This window comes from Xyrauchen texanus, chromosome 16, assembly GCF_025860055.1.
Source record: "Xyrauchen texanus isolate HMW12.3.18 chromosome 16, RBS_HiC_50CHRs, whole genome shotgun sequence".
NCBI lineage: Eukaryota > Metazoa > Chordata > Actinopteri > Cypriniformes > Catostomidae > Xyrauchen > Xyrauchen texanus.
The window spans coordinates 36,426,642-36,446,541 of record NC_068291.1 but is presented as its reverse complement, the minus strand read 5'-3'; the positions used below and the strand labels follow the sequence as shown (position 1 = coordinate 36,446,541).

The 19,900-nt window shown below is 35.8% G+C and overlaps 1 protein-coding gene across 1 annotated transcript in view; it reads left to right on the top strand.

The window, feature by feature from the left end:
• The first annotated feature begins 1,208 nt into the window (after positions 1 to 1,208).
• Positions 1,209 to 19,900, top strand: part of LOC127657118 (transcription regulator protein BACH2-like) — a 39,586-nt gene continuing 20,894 nt past the window's right edge. The window contains exons 1-2 of the mRNA XM_052145772.1: positions 1,209 to 1,355; positions 18,198 to 18,454. Coding sequence (XP_052001732.1) covers positions 18,212 to 18,454 — 243 coding nt within the window. The 5' untranslated portion in view covers positions 1,209 to 1,355; positions 18,198 to 18,211. The remainder of the gene's footprint in view (positions 1,356 to 18,197; positions 18,455 to 19,900) is intronic.

Below are 19,900 nucleotides of genomic sequence, written 5' to 3'. Positions count from 1 at the left end.
TACATTTTTAGGATTAAAACTATGAAAAATAAAGAAATACAAAAAATAAAAATAAAAAATACAATAAAATTATAAGAAACTTTAGACAGAAATCACGGTTTCACACTAATCAAAGACAATTTTGGAATTTTCCAGCCACTTTTAAAGAAATATTTCAGGTTCAATAAAGTTAAGCTCAACTGACAGCATTTGTGGCATAATATTAATTATCACAAAACATTATTTTGACTTGCATCTTTTTTCTTTAAAAAATAAAGAAGCAAAAATCTTCTTCCAATTAATAAACATTAAAATACTGTTCCAAAAGTATAGCCTCATGACATAAACAATATGCATGTTAACATTATTTAATTGTGATAAAATCACTTACTAACCTCTCCTGTGTAAAGTTATATCCAATTTTACAACTTTGTTCCCATGACAACAAAACCTAAAACCCTAAAATAACGTAAAAGGGACCATTTAAACAACTTTACAGCTCATATAATACAGTTGTATCCGAAGAATTAATGTAAGTGCTTTTAGAAAATTATAAGCTTCAAATTTCTGCCTTTAAACCTTCCAACAATTGGCCCCATTCACTTCCATTGTAAGTGCCTCACTGTAACATCTATTTTTGCTTTTTTTTTTTTTTTTTTTTTAAAGAAAAGGAGGGACGAGTCTAATTATTATTATTATTTGTAATCCGTATTATGCCACAAATGCAGTCGAGTGAGCATAACTTGTATTGAACCCGAATATTCCTTTAAATTTAGCTTAATTTAGCTATTAGAAAAATTCTGATTAGTTACTATTTATAGATAGCTCCAATGATTAAAAAAAAATACAAATAAATAAAAAAAACATATTGTATTAAAATAATACATAAAGTACATATATAGGCATACACATAATTTTTTTTTATTATTAATCAGTAGGCTATTTAGTGCCATTTGTTTAAAAAATAAAAATGCATGAAAATCATAGCATTACATTACTATCCGTAGTAAGTGACACTTCCGAAGGTGATTAATTTACAGATTGAAGAAACACTGAATGGCTTGGATTTTTTTTTCTTTTTCTTTAATATGGGTGCATCGCATGACATCATCGCCCCAATGTCAACAATGTAGCAATTTAGAGGAGGCGCGTGCTGGAAATGCCACAATCAGCAAAGAGCAATGCAAAAGCACGCGGTCTCGAATGTAACTCAGCATAGTCTGCGCGCGATTCCTCCGGTTAGAAAAAATATAATACAAATGAATAACCGCGCACGCTCCTACAGCTGTTAAAGAGGGTCTAACAAAGCGTGGAGAAATAGACCATGTGAAGGCGTCTTACAAAATATCTTCGTGCAGGAACAAGTGAAAGTTTAGGTGAGTGGCAAAGCCGCCTTTGGCACTTTTAGTACTGTTTATTTATGTTTTTGGCTGAGCGTCTTGTCTGTCAGAGTAAGTTGATTATGGGCTATGCCTTGAATGAAAGAGGCGATGTCTCAGCAGAACTGAGAAAGCTTACGTCACGCTTTTGGATCCACTGTCTGCACTGACATTTTTAGGTCTTGAAGTTCGTGCGCATTCAGTCTCTAGTGCATGGCAGGTACAATTATGTGTTGAACCAGATGCACTCAGACTGAGACAATGGGGAACGATGATTCAGCATACTAACATTTAATGCACTATTGCATAATATCTATCTATCTATCTATCTATCTATCTATCTATCTATCTATCTATCTATCTATCAAAAGTAAACAATTAGTGCTTATAAGGTAAATAAAAAAAATAGGATGATGTTGATCAGCAAGACTATAATTTAAGCATGATTTTATGTTATTTTGTGTATGCTCATCTATCCATCCATCCATCCATCTAATTAATCTGCACTTGTCTAATAGGCTAAATGTAAAAGTAGACTGATGTTGACAGTTCCAAAACCATTCAATTGTCAATTCGCTGTTTCTTTCATTAGAGGTGTGAAGACTTTGGAGATACAAAGCTGTGAAGTTATAAACTAGTCTGAAAGTAAATAAAGAAATTATACACTCTGAACTTTATAATTGTCACCCAAATTTTTTTACATTTGGATTTTAAGTCTTTCACAGTTCTTTTAAACATATAAGGATGGAGGATGTTTAAACATTAATGACTAATAAGAGGAATTGCATGTTGTAATGAAAGAAGTGTGATAGGGCATTGGTTGGTGGCTTTTTGGATCTTTACTGCCAGCCTGCCAAAACAAGGTTTTAGTTAACCTTGTGGTTGTTGTAGGAAGTTGCTTTATCTTATTATTATATTTTGAACTGGACTCATTTAAAAAACGTAGCACCCTTCAGCAGAAATATCTCCTTTATTTGACATAAGACCAATTATTGCATCTTGTTTAATCTATATATTAAGCTTTACTGTTTATCAAACAAATCATCACACCACATAGACCAAGATTTTATGTGTTTTTGATTAGCGGAGAGCATATATAATATGGTTAATATGGGTGAATGAGGTGTTTGTGGTTAACATCCTGTGAGATGTTCACTGGTATTTTGTGGTGCAGCACATAGAGGTGTTGCTCATTTCCTGTTTTCCTTTTACAGGAAATTTTAATCAGATTCTTGAAATATTCCAATTTTTAATGGATAGATTTAGCACATTTACCTTTGAAGTTGATTTGCAGAGCTCTTTTCTTTGACACTTTGCAGTGTCTTATAGATCTTTATTTAGAGCTGTGACATTAGTGTGGTGATATAGTGTGAAATTATGGACTTTATGTGTTAATGAGCTTCAGCTTCACTGCAGACTTTTATTACTTATATACAATCAATTTTCACTTTATTAGAAACACTATGGTTCCAATAAGGTGCCAGAAGTGGTCTTCTGCTGTTTCAGCAGAGGTCTGAGAACCCAGCAGATTTTTTTCAAGTAGGACTTCAGGTTTGGGTTTGTAATGGACGAGTTAGGGCCGTTCACAACAAATGTGTTACATGCATGTCTGTTCTTTTTTCTATTGTTTTAACATATGCTGGACGAGTGTCTTTGACATTTGCACCGTGTCTCACATTTTCTTCAGCATCTTGCGCAGGACCGGCATATTTTAAACGCCATGTCAAGTTCAGCTGGGCAGTTTGAGTGATTATGGCAAGAAGTAGGGCACTTGGTTTTCTTGGAGTGTTGTCTGGGATAAGCAGTGGAGTGGGACAACTGCGTCAGAATTTATGTAATTAATTAATTAATTAATATGTTGAATCTTTTTTTTTTTTTCCGTCGGCAGAGCCATTAACCAGGAAAATTAAAAACGGCACTCTGTGTCAAAAATGTGGCTGACCTCTGCTGTTGTGCATGAAAATAGCAAGAGATCAACAGTTATAGAAATACAATCGTGCCATGGTTGAAATCACAGAGGTCACATGTTTTTCTCCATTCTGATGGTTGATGTGAACATTAACTGAAGCTCCTGACCCATATCTGCTTGATTTTATGCATTGCACTGCTGCCACACGATTGGCTGATTAGATAATCATATGAATAAGTAGGTGTACAGGTGTTCCTAATGAAGACATAAGTGCTCTCATGTTTTTATGGCAATAATGGCTTCAGACTTTTTAGGGATCTTGATCTTATATCCATATTTGTGCTCTTTTTTTCCAGACTGATTTTATCCCCAAAAATCTTTACACTACTGTACAAAGGCAAAATGCAGTAACTAATTTTGGCAAAATTGAGCTATGACCGAAATCAGGTCTATTGGACTATGATCTGTCCTGTAATGGATGGTTATGTTTAGATTTATGTACATATCATATCAGTACATTTAGCTAGACACTCTTGGCGTAGTTACTGTGTTTTGCCGTTGCAGGGCAGATAACAAAGACACATAACAAAGGCCAGTGCCAAATCAATGTAAAGTATTCACTATAGACTGCAGAAATGGCTTCTTAAGTTCTTAGTCATGTAACGGGTTTGTTTTCAGATGAAAGTACCTGTGTTACATCTGTGTGTTTTGTCAGATGTTGTGGTTTTGTTGCTTATCATCAGTTGAGAAACATTAATTCTTTGTCTTCTGCTTGCGTTTGCAACATCAAAATGTTTCTTCATTGGCTAGTAAATAAGGCTTCTGTAATAGTTCGATAGAGCAAGCAAACAGAGTTCTGGTTCTGTGTCATGAAATTATTGAGTCACCATATATTTGACCTTTAGTGTTCAACAGTGGAAGCCAAGCATCGCTATTACTTCAGTATTTCTCATATTTAGGGTTAGATAATTGAACAAACCTCTAAAACTAAGTATTGCAGTTCTGAGCATAATTCGTCCCACAGCATTTATACTAAAGATATGAATGATACCACAAAAAATACAAACTTTTGCGCATAACCAAATCTGTCAACCTCCAAAAACCTCTCACATTTTTATTGTACATAACTGTACATTAACCAAATTTGGCTAACTGTATGTTGTTGTATGGTTAGCAGTGAACCACAATATCATTAACCCTCTGTATAACACATACATTGTATTTAAAGTGGTTCACAGCCATTAATAAAGTATTGAGTCATGTTATGAGAAGACTTATGCCTTTAATGCCCAGAGATAGGCCAAAGAACTAGGGTGAGAGCGGCAGAAATGGACCTGGCCACAGCTGCCATTTATTAACTGTATGGACTCAATGAACCTATTAAGTACTGATTCACTTCCTGCTGAACAGCTAGAGTGCTGTTAGTCTGAAAGATCGGCTCTGAGGGCATAAAGGTACAGCCGTGAGAGAGGAAATGACACAATCCAAGAAAATACAGACACTGCTAATAGGACCATTAAGGGAATAGTTCACCCAAAAATGACAATTCTGTCATTATTTACTCATCCCCATATTGTTCTAAACCAGAATGCTTTGATTTTGTTCAGTGGAATATAACATTTTATGGTGTTGTTGCCTTTTTTGGCAACAACAATATGTGTTAATGTACACATTTTGTTCTTTTTTAAAAGTTGAAAAGTTAAGTGTTTGGTATGACATAAGGCAGAGTAAATAATGACAGTATTTTAACTTAATTTGGGATTTATAATTTTTTATTAGATTATAGATTACCCATATTTCTGGCTTTGTTTTTTGGATAAACCTTTTCGAAAGACATGCATCATGTAGATTAATGCATTATTTGACAGGGCCAAATTTTTCTAAGACAGGTCTATATCTTGCAGTGTATTTTAAGCAGTTTGTGCATATCTCAGCCATTGCAGCTTCAACCACCAAATCCAAATGTGTAGCCTCAAGATATATTCCATCTGAAATAGTACACGAGAATCGCCAGCTACACCCCCATCACGTGTCTATTATTCCTTTGAATATAAGTGTTATGATGCTTACCACTGCGCTTTTTCGATCTCTAATCTTCCGCTTTCAACGGACAGATGAAAGTTAACTCTTTGACCCTTATCTTCTATTTGAAGTAGGTCATCAGCTGACTTAAGTAAAATTGACACAGTCAAATCAGCAGGTGAATATAAATGCAGGAAACCAGCTGTGTAGTAAGCAGTAAACACACTGGGGTTTCGGTATGACATGTGGGTTGCACTTAGTCTGATATTGGCCTTCTATACTGAAAGAGAGAAATTGTTGGGTCATACTTTCTATCACAGAGGTGGCTATCTGTACAGCATCTTTTAGTTGGGTTAAAGGTATGCATCTCTAAGGTATGTGCCTTAAGCTCAGCACTATGTATGACCATGAAGTTTTGATATTTTTGTACAAGCAAGCCTATTAATCTACGTGCAAGCCAAAGTGCTAATGGGCTGGAATAAGAATTTGGTACTGTAAATTGGCTGTCTGTGACTGTATTGTCACCTGCGCTGCTCCGGACCACAATGTATGTTCTCTATCAGCCTCTCTTGAGACTGTTGGCTCTCTTCCTGTTGCCCGTGTCTTACCTGCTTGAAATATGCTTTGGTTTTCTCCCATTTGTCATTGTTTTGTAATGTACATTGTACGTATGTTTTCTGTTTAATTTCTGTACAGCGTCCATGAGCTTTGGAATGGTGCTATACAAAAAAAATGTAGTCAAGATCTACTGAGACAAATCATGGCTAGTATGTAAAGTGAATGATAGCTCTTTGATATTAGGGCTGAGTATTGATACAGATTTCCCAATTCGATTCCGATTCACAAGCTTTTGATTTCAATTGGATATCGATTCATATATGTGCATTTCTGTTATAAATTCTCTCTCAGATATTAGACAAAACCTTTTAGATATAGTTTTACAAATAATATTTTATCATTAGTTTTTCATCAAATTGGTCACAGTTTAGCTTTTGAAAATTGCTCAAATTCAGTCAATTCCATCAGTTAATTTGAAATGACATATATTGTGTTGCATTTATACAGTGTATTCAGAAAGTATTAAGACCCCTTCATTCTTTTTACATTTTGTTATGTTGCAGCCTTGTGAAAAAAATAATTTTAAGCATTTTAGCATATCAGTCTACACTCCATACCCCAAAATGACAAAGCAAAACCAGATTTTTGCAAATGTATTAAAAAGAAAATCTGAAATATCAAATTGACATAAGTATTCATCATTGAGATGTTTCTACACTTTGATTGGAGTCCACCTGAGGCAAATTCAATTGATTGTACATGATTTGGAAAGGCACACACCTGTCTATATAAGGTCTCACAGCTGAAAATACATATCGGAGCAAAAACCAAGCCATGAGATCAAAGAAACTGCCTGCAGAGTTCAGAGACAGGATTGTGTCAAGGCACAGATCTGGGGAAGGCTACACGTTTTTTTGGCTGTATTAAAGGTCCCCAAGAACATATTGGCCTCTATAATTCTTAAACAGAAGAAGTTTGTACAATCAGGACTCTTCCTAGAGCTGGCCACCCAGCCAAACTGAGCAATTGGGGGAGAAAGGCCTAGGTAAGAGAGATGACCAAGAATCCGATGGTCACTCTGTTTGAGCTCCAGAGATCATGTGTGGAGATGGTTGAAATTTGCAGAAGGACAACCACTTCAACACTCCACCGATCTGGGCTTTATGGCAGATTTGCCTCTTGAACTGTTTGACCTCAATTCCATGCGAAATGGAGGAAACCAGGCACCGCTCATCACCTGCGCAATACCATCCCAACGGTGAAGCATGGTGGTGGTAGCATCATGCTGTGGGGTGTTTATCAGTGACAGGTACTGGTGGACTGGTCAGGGTTGAAGGAAAACTGAAAATACAGAGATATCCATAGTGAAAACCTGGTCCAAAGTGCTCAGGACCTCAGACCGGGCCGAAGGTTCACCTTCCAACAGGGCAATGACCCTAAGCACACAGCCAAGACAATGCAAGAGTGACTTAGGGACAACTCTGTGAATGTCCTTGATTGGCCCAGCCAGAGGCCAGACTTGAACCCAATCGAACATCTCTGAAGAGACCTGTAAATGGCTGTCCACTGACAGTCCGTGTCCAACCTGACAGAGCTTGAGAGGATTGTTGGAAACTTCTAAGAGATGACCAGGAGACTTGGGTAAAGCAGGATTCTTTATTGTAGAAGATCACGAGGCATCAGTCTACAGGTCAGAAAGTGCTGTCTTGTGTGGCAGAAATCAAGTCTGATTTAGGGAGGCATACATTGTATTTTATAGGCATTCTGTGGGCAGTCCTTATCCATATTAGCCTTACACACAGGGGTGAAACAATGTACCCCTGAATGTAAACTCAAATAGACCTAATCTAGATAATTATCATCAAATGGTTTCCAGCATGCTTAATCTAGATAAATAGGATCACCAAAGGTCTTGTTGCCAACCTGGTCCCGAGAACTAAAGACAAGTCAACATTCATGCACAGTTTGATTCTTATCAAGAATTAACTATGAAGCAGGCATCATTTATCTTTGCCAATCCTAAATGCTAGATTGTATATTACTGTAGTTTTATTTCATGTGATGTACTGTGAAAGACTGTTGACCACCTGATCTTATAGTCACACCTAAATTTACAATCCCACAGGATCTGCAGAGAAGAGTGGCTGAAAATCCCATAATCCAGGTGTGCAAAGCTTGTCGCATCATACCCAAAAAACTTGAGGCTTTAATTGCTAAGAAAAGGTGCTTCAACTAAGAATTAAGATAAGGGTCTGAATACTTATGTCAATGTGATTTTTTTTCTTAAATGTTTTTTTTAATACATTTCCAACGTAATCAAAAATCTGTTTCTTGCTTTGTCATTATGGAGTGGACGGTATGCAGTGGAGGGTTGGAGTGGAGAGAATGGAGTGTAGATTAATGTGAAAAAATAATAATTTTAAAGCATTTTAGCATAAGGCAGCAACATAACAAACTGTGAAAAAAACTTGGGTCTGAATACTTTCTGAATTTATTGTATATTTGTTACATATTTATTGTTTACATGCATAATTTGTACTATCTTCATGTATTTACATTGATATGTAGAACATGTGCTTAATCGTTACTGTCTCTTTAAGACTAGTGGCATCAGCTAGTAAGTGCATATAAAAAACATGTGTGTGGTTTCTTTAGCACATCCATGTGTGATTAGAATACAATATTTCTTTTGTTGTTGTTTTTAATCATTAAATGACTGTAAAAAAAACAGGAAGGGTATTAAAAGAGACATTATTCAATGACAGATCCGTGGATCTCATCTTTGGACACCTAGAACGTGATAAACCAAACTTTTACTTTTAATTGTGTATTTCAGTGCTGCTGGAGCACTTTGTGACAAATCATCATCCAGGACCGCACTGCAGTTTTCCATTTTATGAATTATAATTTAATCTTAAATGTCCTAGATATCTCTGGATCATATTTGTGTTACCTCCTTCTGGTGCCTCCAGTGAATGTTTGTTTACAGAAATCTCTTTTCATTGTCTGACTAAAAGTGAGTGGTTGAGTTGTACTCAGATAGAAAATGATTACCTCAGAGGAGACGTGATGTCTTTGGCTCTGCTGAAATAAGAGAGGAGCTGGTGATATCATAGAAAATTGAGTGACCGGAAAGAAAGATCATTCCCAGTGGATTACAATACCTTTGCTTATTTGGGGAACGATCAATTTAAATGAAAACACTGAACTTTATCTCAACTTCAGGGTGGTGATCTGTCATTGTAAAATAGTTTTTCTTAGTTTTACCAACATAATCAGGAGTGTTAATGCTTGTGAATCCTTATACTGCTAGCTGACTTGCCACTTAAACTTTGTTTAAACCCTAAGAAAATTGGCCCCGTTCACTTCCATTGTAAGTACCTCACTGTAATCTCGGTTTTTGTTGTTCCAAACCTGTATGACTTTTTTTCCATGAACACAAAAGTAGGCAGATTATTAGCATCCTCACCATTCTCTTTAATTTTATGGAAAAAAAATATGCAATGAAAGTGAATGGTGATTGACACTAGCATATTTCCTAACATTTCCTTTTATGTTTCATGGAAGAAAAAAAAGTAATGCAGTTTTGAACAACATGATGGTGAGTAAATGAGGACAGAATTTTAAGTTTTGGGTGAAATATCCCTATTTCACAATTGCACTAAAACACCAAAGCATTAAAAAAATATGTTATTTTTTTTTTAATTGCATGTTTCTCACTCAAAGCTAACAAATGGCTTCAGAAGACTTGGAATATAGGGCATAAGTCATATGGACTACATTTACAGTACTTAAATAATGTTTTATGTCGTTTTGTGGAGCTGCACAGCTGTAGTCACCATGAATTGTCATTCAGTGCGTCGAAAATACCTACATAAACATTTAAAAAAATTATCCTTTTTTTGTTCCGAATTATCCTTTTTTTGTTCCGAATAACAGCATAGGAGTTTAAGCATGAGTAAATAATGACAGAATTTTTATTTTTGGGTGAACTATTCAAGAACATTGCCAAATAAGGGCAACCCTTTCTGCCTTGTCAGATCATTCGACATTAGTACAGAATAAAGAGATTACATGAGCTCTAATCTCAGAAATAAATCTTTTGTTGCTGGTCAAGCCTGTTTGAGTCTTGTTTTTTGAACATTCTTCAAAAGTTAGCTGTCCCAACATGTTTTTACATGTCCAGGTTGAGTCGTTTAGATTTAAAAGTCATTTTTAATGCATGTTTGTATTCTTAATCAAATAGTCCATAAGTAGAGTATGATGACGTTTTAAAATGTGCTCAAGCGTTTCAACTTTTGCTTTTTTGTTTCACATGTTTCAAAATCAGTTAAGGGGATCTCAGAAAATTGACAAGTTTTTCAGTGATTCCTAGTTCATTATGTTAATAATTTAATCTGAGATGTTTGAACATGCTGTACGTGTGTGATATTTATTTGAAATTCATGGTATGAATTGTGATTTCTTTCACTGTTGTTTGAACCCCAGACTCCCATGCTGGTCTCAATTACCATCTGTATGAGGATGTCCAGACCTTGATCATGCCGACACCACATTTACACTGACAGTGGCCAACGTGAAGTTGCAACACAACAAAACTAGAACATTCCCGTTATAATCAATGTAGTTGAACTTTAATGGTGCTCTTGCTCTGTAGGCAACTTTGCTGATTCTAGTTTTAGTGTGTTTTAGTATGGGTCTTATATTCTTGTAGCTCAATTGGTAAAGCATGGCACTACATTTACATTTATGCATTTGGCAGACGCTTTTATCCAAAGCAACTTACAGAGCACTTATTACAGGGACAATCCCCCCGGAGCAACCTGGAGTTAAGTGCCTTGCTCAAGGACACAATGGTGGTGGCCGTGGGGATCAAACCGGCGACCTTCTGATTAACAGTTTAGTGCTTTAGACCACTACACCACCACCACTCCATGCACTAGTAGCAACGCCAATGTCTTGGGGTTGATTACAGGGGAACGCATGGGAATATTTTAATAAAATGTATGTACTGTAAATCACTTTGGATAAAAGCATGTGCTAAATGTGAAAATCTATATGTACTTTTATTTAATGAAAAAGAAGTGTTTTGGCTATAATACGATATATTTGACTTTTATTCTAATCAATCAACCAACAAATATAATTTTCAAATCAATAAAATACAGGCATCAAATTTTTATTTAAGAAAGGAAATATCTGTGAACAAATTTAGTTACTAATTCCATATTTTTCAAGTGACTGATATATGCCAATTGCCTGTAAAACACTTCTCTTGTCTTGTTCCAAACCCCAATGTTTTCTTTCTTGCATGTTACACAAGTTATTTTCATTTTAAAAATCATGGTTAGATTCATGTTTGGGTACGGGGTTAAAAATCATTGTTTATTGGTTCATTTAAAAGCTGTATAAAAGGGTATAACCGAACTCTTGTTCCGATGTTGGATTCCAGTAGAATGGCCCCTGAAGGTTTCAGCGATGTTCTGTCTTTTCTGAGCGTTGAAGCAAAAACACTTGTTATTAATTTTGCACTTTATCAATTGGCTCTACAATTTAAGCTCTAATTGATTTCTGATCATTCTTTTCATTTTATCTTTTTAAGTTACTGACTTTGAATCCTCCTAACTTTCATTATCCTTTCATTCGGGTCCTGATTGTCATATGCCGGCCGATTAATTACATAGATTTCATGGACACAAAATCGCCAGTTCAGTTCATGGTCAGTGATTGTAGGGTTTACTAATATCATCTGATTTGGCCACCTACTGCTTGCTCATAACCAGATGATATTTTTATTTAGTCACGTTTCATACAACTTGCTAAGACGGTCATAAGCAGTGACTGGTAGACTTACAACTTTCTCCTATTCATAGGCTCCAGTAATGATCATTATCCTGGACATAAGTTTGCGGGAACAAATGGCATTCCTCGAATCTACCGGTGATAAATGATTTCAGAGGAATACAGAATAAATCAAAGCAACAATTTATTTGCCAGATAGGATTTAAAACGTACATTACAAAATCAACCAAAGCCCATTTACATTTATGCATTTGGCAGACGCTTTCATCCAAAGCGACTTACAGTGCAGTTATTACAGGGACAATCCCCCCGGAGCAACCTGGAGTTAAGGGCCTTTCTCAAGTGCCCAACAGTGGCATTTTGGTGGTGCTGGGGCTTGAACCCCCGACCTTCTGGTCAGTAACCCTGAGCCTCAACCACTGAGCCACCACTGTCCCACAATTTCACACATGATCAGAATAAACAAACATTAGAGAAGTCAAAGAAACATTCCTGGCAATTGAAAATGACATGCAGCGATAGGCGTGGGATATCTGATTACAGACTCTCCGAGCTCCTTTGCCATCTCTCCTTGGCATTTTCCCGGTGGCCCGATGCACTATGGGGCCGATCAGAGGCAGATTGGCCTTCGGGAGAACCGAGCGGGTCGGTGAGTCGGCCGCGAAACGTGCTGAATGGGCCGAGATAAACTGAAATGAGCTGCCGAACGGACCACAAAACGGCACAGAGAGAGATCCCTGTGAGAGATGTTCTATCAGGGGCATGCCCCTCCCAAACAGTATTTTACTAAGTTCTTAAATCTTACTTGTGATTTGACTTTGCTGAAAGGGAATAAGACCATTTCACCAGCTGCACTGAGACCTTTTAAATGATACCTAATATGTATGAGGTGAGGTATGTAAGAGGGGGGCAGATGTGAGTGAGATTTGCATTTATGGTCCTTCCTCAGTAGGGTGTGTTGTCTCAGGTGGAGATGCTCTTCTGTGTGAGCGTTTTATGACGTTGTTCAGTTCTTTGACTTTCACCGGAAATGGCGCCTTTTGGGCATAGACATCCTAGAGCCAGTCTTACAAAGCCGTTTGTTTTTGGACAAGCCACATTTCGTACTGTTATTATGAACTGTCATTAGAGCGGTTTAAGACATGAAACAAAGACCAAAAGGTAATGTGTGAAAAAACTTTCTGCTTTGCAAAACTGTTTTAGCTTTTTTTATTTGTATTGCAAATTTTTTTTAGGATCAATTACCAATTTGCTTTAAAATCAATAGTCTAAAATACGAATAATGTTTTTTCTCTTGTTTCGCTCATGAACATCTGCTGATTGTATTATATGCTGTTTGAACTGAAGTATGTTTATCAACCACACTGTGAGCTTCTGTGTGTATTTATAGAGTGTTTCTGTGTCATGGATGCCTTTGCCCATATTATAGGGAGTTATGAGTCACTTCTCACTCCAGTCTTGGAAATCAAGATTCATTCATGCTATGTTTTAGCTGGCATGGATCCTCTGGCATGGATTCGTCCCCTATCTTTGCAATGGAAAGCCTGCTTAGGAGTACCCTGTATGACTGTAAGAGATACTTCAGCTTTTTAGCTAGAACAGAATTAAGCTAACACCTTATTGCCTTTTAGAGAATAAATGTACTTTGCCCAACATTAAAACAAAACATTTGAAATGTGAATTGTGTTTAGGATTTAGTTTTTCCAATTTCTTCTGCAACTTGGAGTGGTGGTGGCGTAGTGGGCTAAAGCACATAACTGGTAATCAAAAGGTTGCTGGTTTGTCCCCGCAGCCACCACCATTGTATCCTTGAGCAAGGCACTTAAATCCAGGTTGCTCCGGGGGAATTGTCCCTGTAATAAATGCACTGTAAGTCGCTTTGGATAAAAGTGTCTGCCAAATGCGTAAATGGAAATGTAGAAAAAAAAAATTTGCAAATGTGAATGTATATAGTGATAAATATCGGTATCAAATTATATGAAAAATATCGTTGGCCATATCCCCCAGCCCTACAATGGCGTGTGATTGGGGCGTGACTTTCTGTTTTTTGGCCAATGGCAGGTTACTTTAGCAAACAATCATTATGTGGGCTTAACATTGTTATTCTACAGACTGAGATTAGATTAGACTGAGATTTAGGGATTCAAAATCCCTAAACCAAGACCAAAATTTGTGAATGAAGCTCGTCCTAGAGCATTCAACATATCTTAAATCTATCTTTCTTTCATTCAAACTTCGGACCAGGCTTTGTAAAGCCAACATCAAACTCTAACAATCTAGTTATTTTTGCGCTTACATTTGGTAATGATTGTGACTCAAAATTACACATTACAGCTTTAATTCAATTAAATAATGTAATGGACTTCTCAACTACAGGTTCCATTGGGAACTTAAGCAGATCAGATGTGAACACGATCATTAATGCATTGTGGAAGATTTCCCACGAAGTACCACAAAAATAGCTTTCATTTTCAAAGAGATCCATTCTCCATTTAAACTTCATTTGTTCACATCATTTACACTAGATTGTGAACATGACAGTGACCCACTGTACTAACCTTACTTTGAACATAATAGTTCATTGTTGAAACTAAAGATGTCATTGTTGAATTTCCTGCTGGAAAATCCCCCCAAGATGAGCTCCTATGTGAGGTGTGTTGCCTATTTCTGTTGGGTTCTGTGTGGTTTTCACTTCTAACCTGCTGGTTTAAAAGCAACAACCAGCAGGCAGCACTGGATTACTGCTCAAGCAACCTACCACATCCTTCAACAAAAAAAGATGAGATCATGGAATTTGCAAATTGCAGCTATAGTTAGCCTATATATTTCATCAGGATATGTTAATTCGATGTCTTTTCATCAAACAAATTCATGTGTAATTCAATGAGGTGCCTCCAAAGGTAAGATTTAGCATTATTTTGGGGTGGCAAAGTGGTTAAAGATCTAGGCTGGTAATTGAAAGGTTAAAACCATTAGCTTTTACATCTCACCTTAGTTGTTTATAAAAGACAATGCTCTCTTTATTATTCACAGAAAGGTTTTTAGTGTTTGGAACTAAAAGAATAGCCACTCTAATCAGGTCAGGATCAAATTAGGCCAGGCTTCTCTTGGTGGTCATAACAGCCATATTACCCCCTGAAGTGAGGATGCCTTGAATTACATGTACCTTCTTTAATTAAATGGGGTCACCATGTTTGTGCCGTGTAATCAATTATTTAATGTTTATCCATGAGGGATTTAATGGACAATAATTATTATTTTTTTAAGTTTAATTGCAAATACAGCAAAGCACATTAATTTCATTTTTAATGAACTGTAGTGCTAATAAACCTCAATTCTTTGTGTATAATAAATTGAGTTTGACAATTATCACACGATAATCTGATTTTGGTTTGTTTGCTATAGTGTAAACGTGCTAATTATTGCATCTCGATATCAAGCCATATTGTTGTTTGCTGTGATCTAGGTCAGGAAATTAGGGGCTTCATAAATTAGAGAGACTGCAGGGCTGGTCAACACAGTGGACATTTAAAAAATGCTCTAATTATAATTCCATTCAGTTCTGGAGGACTAGAAACAAAGTAGGCTAGTTCTGTAATACAGATCACAATGGTCTGTTTCCACTGTAGCTGATTAAACCTAGTTTTATACATACTGTAAATAATTTTTCAATGGATGACTATCCTATCTATCATTTAGTCTTAATCTATTACTCTTTTTCAGCGTTAATCCCAACACAATTAATTATTAAATGTTTGTTGTTGTAGGGTTTTACGATTTGGCCATATCCACAACATTAAAGTGATATTCTGGGTTCAATTTAAATTAAGCTCTAATGATAGCATTTTTAGTATAATGTTGATGACCAAAACAAGAACAATTATTTTGACTCGTCTCTCTATTTTGACTAGGTTACAGTGAGCTACTTACAATTGAAATAATTCAATTTATGTGAACAATTTTTGGAGGGTTTAAAGACAGATATATAAAAGCACTTACATTAATTCTTCTGTTAAAACTCATGTATTATTTGAGCTGTAAAGTTGTTTAAATCATAATTTTCACAGTTGTTTTAGTGTTTGTTGACATTATACCGTTATGGCTATAAGTGGGCTATAATTGGCTATAAGTTTACACAGAAAGGTTAGTAATTGTTTTTATTAGACTAAAATTATGTTTGCACACATATGATTTATGTCTTATGGCTATACTTTTGAAACTGTGAGTATTTTAATGTTTACGGATTAGCCCCATTCATTTCCATTGTAAGTGCCTTACTGTAACTGCCATTTTTGCTTTTTTTTTAAGAAAAAGAGGGAAAAGTCATAACAAATTTTTGTGGTAATCAATATTTGCCACAAATACTGTTGATTGAGCTTAACTTGACAACTCCTCAACAATGATGCACTTCTCTACTAGACTAAGTTCTCTACTAGAATGTGTAACTCACTTTGTGAATACTTTGTTGGCAAATCAACATGCTACAATTAAAGCAATATCCTAAACAGTCTCTAAAACACAAATGAATAACCATCTCTTAAGTATGAAGAATTCACAGTACACTAACTTCTGAAAAGTAACTAATATGTTATGCTATTTTTTAGGAGCTCGGGTTATTACAACAAAAACAATGTTTATTTTGTTTGTATTGATGAATGTTTTATATTTTTGGTACATATTTAAATGAATGAATGTTTATACATTTTTAAACAGGTTTTAAATTTAGTTGAAGTTTGGTCTGTTATGTTTTGACATGTCTTTGTTATTTTGCACAAAACTAAAATGTTTTCATCATCTAAAATTAGATGCCATTTCAGTCAGACTGAAATTGATTAAAATACATTAAATATTGACTAAATTCAAAGTCAAAAGACAAAAATCAACTGAAACAAAAAATGAACACTGCTTTTGATGTCTTATTGTACTGTGCCACATTGAAATTACACATAGCTCCATTGTAAAACTGCTCATCTGTATAATAGTCATGGTTATCTGGTATGGTTATGCATCACAGTGTTGTTGTTGATGATGAAATATCATGTAATTCCTTGTGTTTATTTGCATGCTATTTTTTTTCCTTCTCAGAGCAGCATCTCTTAATGAATTGACATGGTGGTGATATCTCATTAGCGTGGGTAGAGCATGCCGATGACGGCTGCTATCAAACATTTCTATGTCAGTGTAAGAGTGTGTGTTAGAGAGTTAATCTTTATTGGGAAATGTGTAAATGATTCACAAGCTGATGCGGAGATTACCAAGGCCAAGATGCTGAAGATGTGTGAAAGAGAGTAATTACAACTCAGTGGCTCATTTTCAGTATGCTTGTTCAAAATAATTGGAATATCCGCTTTGGTAGTTCCTTCTTTCAGCTTATTAATGCCTTTAGAATTGAACAAATGAAAGTATGATATCAGAATTTGTAGAATATATGTCCAGAATCAAGAACAGAATAGTTATGCTCATTAGTTAACAAACCACTTGAAGATTATGCTAGATGTTTACCATTTAAAAAATAAGATGATTATGAATTTGTATAAGTATGATCCTAATGAAGATATTTGACATAACTGTAATTTCTAGAAGACAAAATGATAACTATGTCATAACTGTCCTTATTTTTAAGATAATTGATCTGACATTCTTAAGAAATGCATGTAATTTGTGTCTTTGAAACTCTACTAGTTGCCTCTTGTTGTTTTGGAAATCCTCAAATCAAATTGCTAATTGTCAGCCCACTTTTGTAGCTGACACATGCTACTAATTAGCCATCAACTCAATGTGAGACATCTGTGCAGTTGCATTGACAACTATGATTTAATGCACTTGTGTTGTTCTATTAGTGGTTTCTATAAAGGTGTTAAATTCTAGATATACCAGCAAACTCTATGATATAAAAGGACTTTGGTTAATGAGTAGTTCTGCATTGTTTATGATCAGCTGTGGGTAACTGTACTCACCTTTCTTTATGTGATGTGATCAGGGGATTGAATTGTTAGATTGGTTCATTAAACCCCAGCATGTTTTATGGGCTTCGAACATCAAAGGGGTGAATTCGCCAAACAGCGTCCCCTTTTTTGGTCATGGTATTTCAGTGCAAAAACCTGCATCTTATTCACTATCCACCCGAAATCCAGTTCATCCAGGGGCTAAATGCTCTAAAATAGCTCTGTGCTGTATCTTAAATAACTCCTTTTCATTTTTGTCTGCTTGAAGTTCAATATAATAGGCCTGCTACAGATCGCATGAACAGTGAATTTCTGCGATGGCATTAGTAACTGAAAACGTGCTTGCTTTTTAATGATGCTGTTTCTATACACCTATGTGTCAGTGTCCAAGTCCAATATTACATAAAGTACTTACAAATATGAATAAATGCACCTTTAATGCTGTTTCTCAAGAAAGATAATCATAAATTATGATGAAAGCCAAAATATTAAATGCTATGGGTTAATACCAGATTTCAGGTAAGAGCAATAGTCCATGTCATGGATGCTGACCTACTGCTGCTCCATTTTTAAATGGATCTTGTATGTTTGCTTTGTCTCCAGGCTCTGAGCAAGAAATGTCTACAGAAGAGAAGCCTGAAGCTCCAATGTATGTGTATGAGTCGACGGTGCATTGTGCCAACATCCTTCTGTGCCTGAATGAACAGCGGAAGCAGGACGTCCTGTGTGATGTGACTGTGTTGGTGGAAGGGAGGGAGATCCGTGCTCACAGGGCAGTGCTGGCAGCCTGTAGCCAGTATTTCTCCCTGCTCCTCAGAGGCCAGATAGAACATGAGCCGGTCATCAGCCTGCCACAGAAGGTGAGTGTCCTCATGTGGCGGTGCTACATATTCTTCATACTGTACATTAACTCCCTGGATAGATAAACCTGACCTACAAGGGATAAGTGATTGAGTATTCAGAACAGGGCCACCATCAGGATTTATGGATAGGGGGACAACATTTTCCAAATTGGGGGGGGGTTAACTGTGTGGAGTGCTTTTACGTGCTCATTGCCAACCTGGATTCCAAAAAACTAATATTCTAATAAAGAACGTTGTCTTACTCTTAATGATTTTTGTTTTTTTACTAAATAATTGCTAAAAATATATATATCTTTTTAAATAATAAAAAACAACAATTCTAGAGTAGCAACAATAATGTTCACAACAGCAAAGTCACTATATAAACTCAATATCTCACTGGAAACAAATCTAAAATGTCAATAAAATAATTGTATCCAATGGCTGTGAAGTAAGCAGGGAATGCAAGAGGGTGTGTTTGATGTCAATCAAACTGCGCACACGTGGGTCAAGTGCAGGTGGACCTGTCACTGTCTTTGCTGCCTAATAGGGGTGTAACGGTATGATAACCGTCACAAAACTGTATTACGGTTTCACAGTATTTAGGTGCATTGATAATATTAAAAGCAGTTCAATATTTGGTTATAAAATAGGCTATTTCTGATAAACACATGTAAATATTTCGGTTATAACCAATTCTTGAACTTTATTTAGGATTTCTTCAACTTTAATCCTTTAACGTTTGTTCTTGAACATCAGGACACTCTCTTAATCCGACAAGGTAAAAAAAAGAAAAACATGTACAGTAGTCAGATGATTATAACTAAAAATATTTTGTTATTGTTATTTTATTATTTATTAAACTGAATTGTAATCATTTGTAATGATTATTGCCCAAGTTATCACTTCAAATATGCATTTGCATGCATTTAGTAATTTGTTGCATTTGTGATTTAGTTTAATTCTACAAAACCTACTGAAAATATATTATTCATGTGCAGATTATTTATTGCCATTCTGTCCAATACTGACAATTTCTGCCACAGTTTCACTGAACACCAAAAAGCCATGCATTTTGTAAACCCTATTTAGTACAATGTTTTATAAATAAAACATATTATTAGTATTATAAAAACACATTGGCCTGCTGTTGCACTGCACTTAGGCAAAATAAAAGTTGACACATCGAAAAGTTGAACGAGGGTTTTAATCCGTTTGCTGCATTTGTGAATGTGACAGAAAGCATAAACATTACTTTAGCATAACTAGTCATTAAAAATCCATGTAAAACTACATTGAATCTTGTGTTTTTATGAAACGGGCTATAATTTATTATCCTTTGTACTGTATTTCCACATGCATTCATCTCCTCAAATTCATGGTGCTTAAGGTTTGAAGTGTTTCCCGCCTGAGCCGATCATTTTTGCAGCAAACTTTACAGACTGGGTAGCCATCAACACTGAT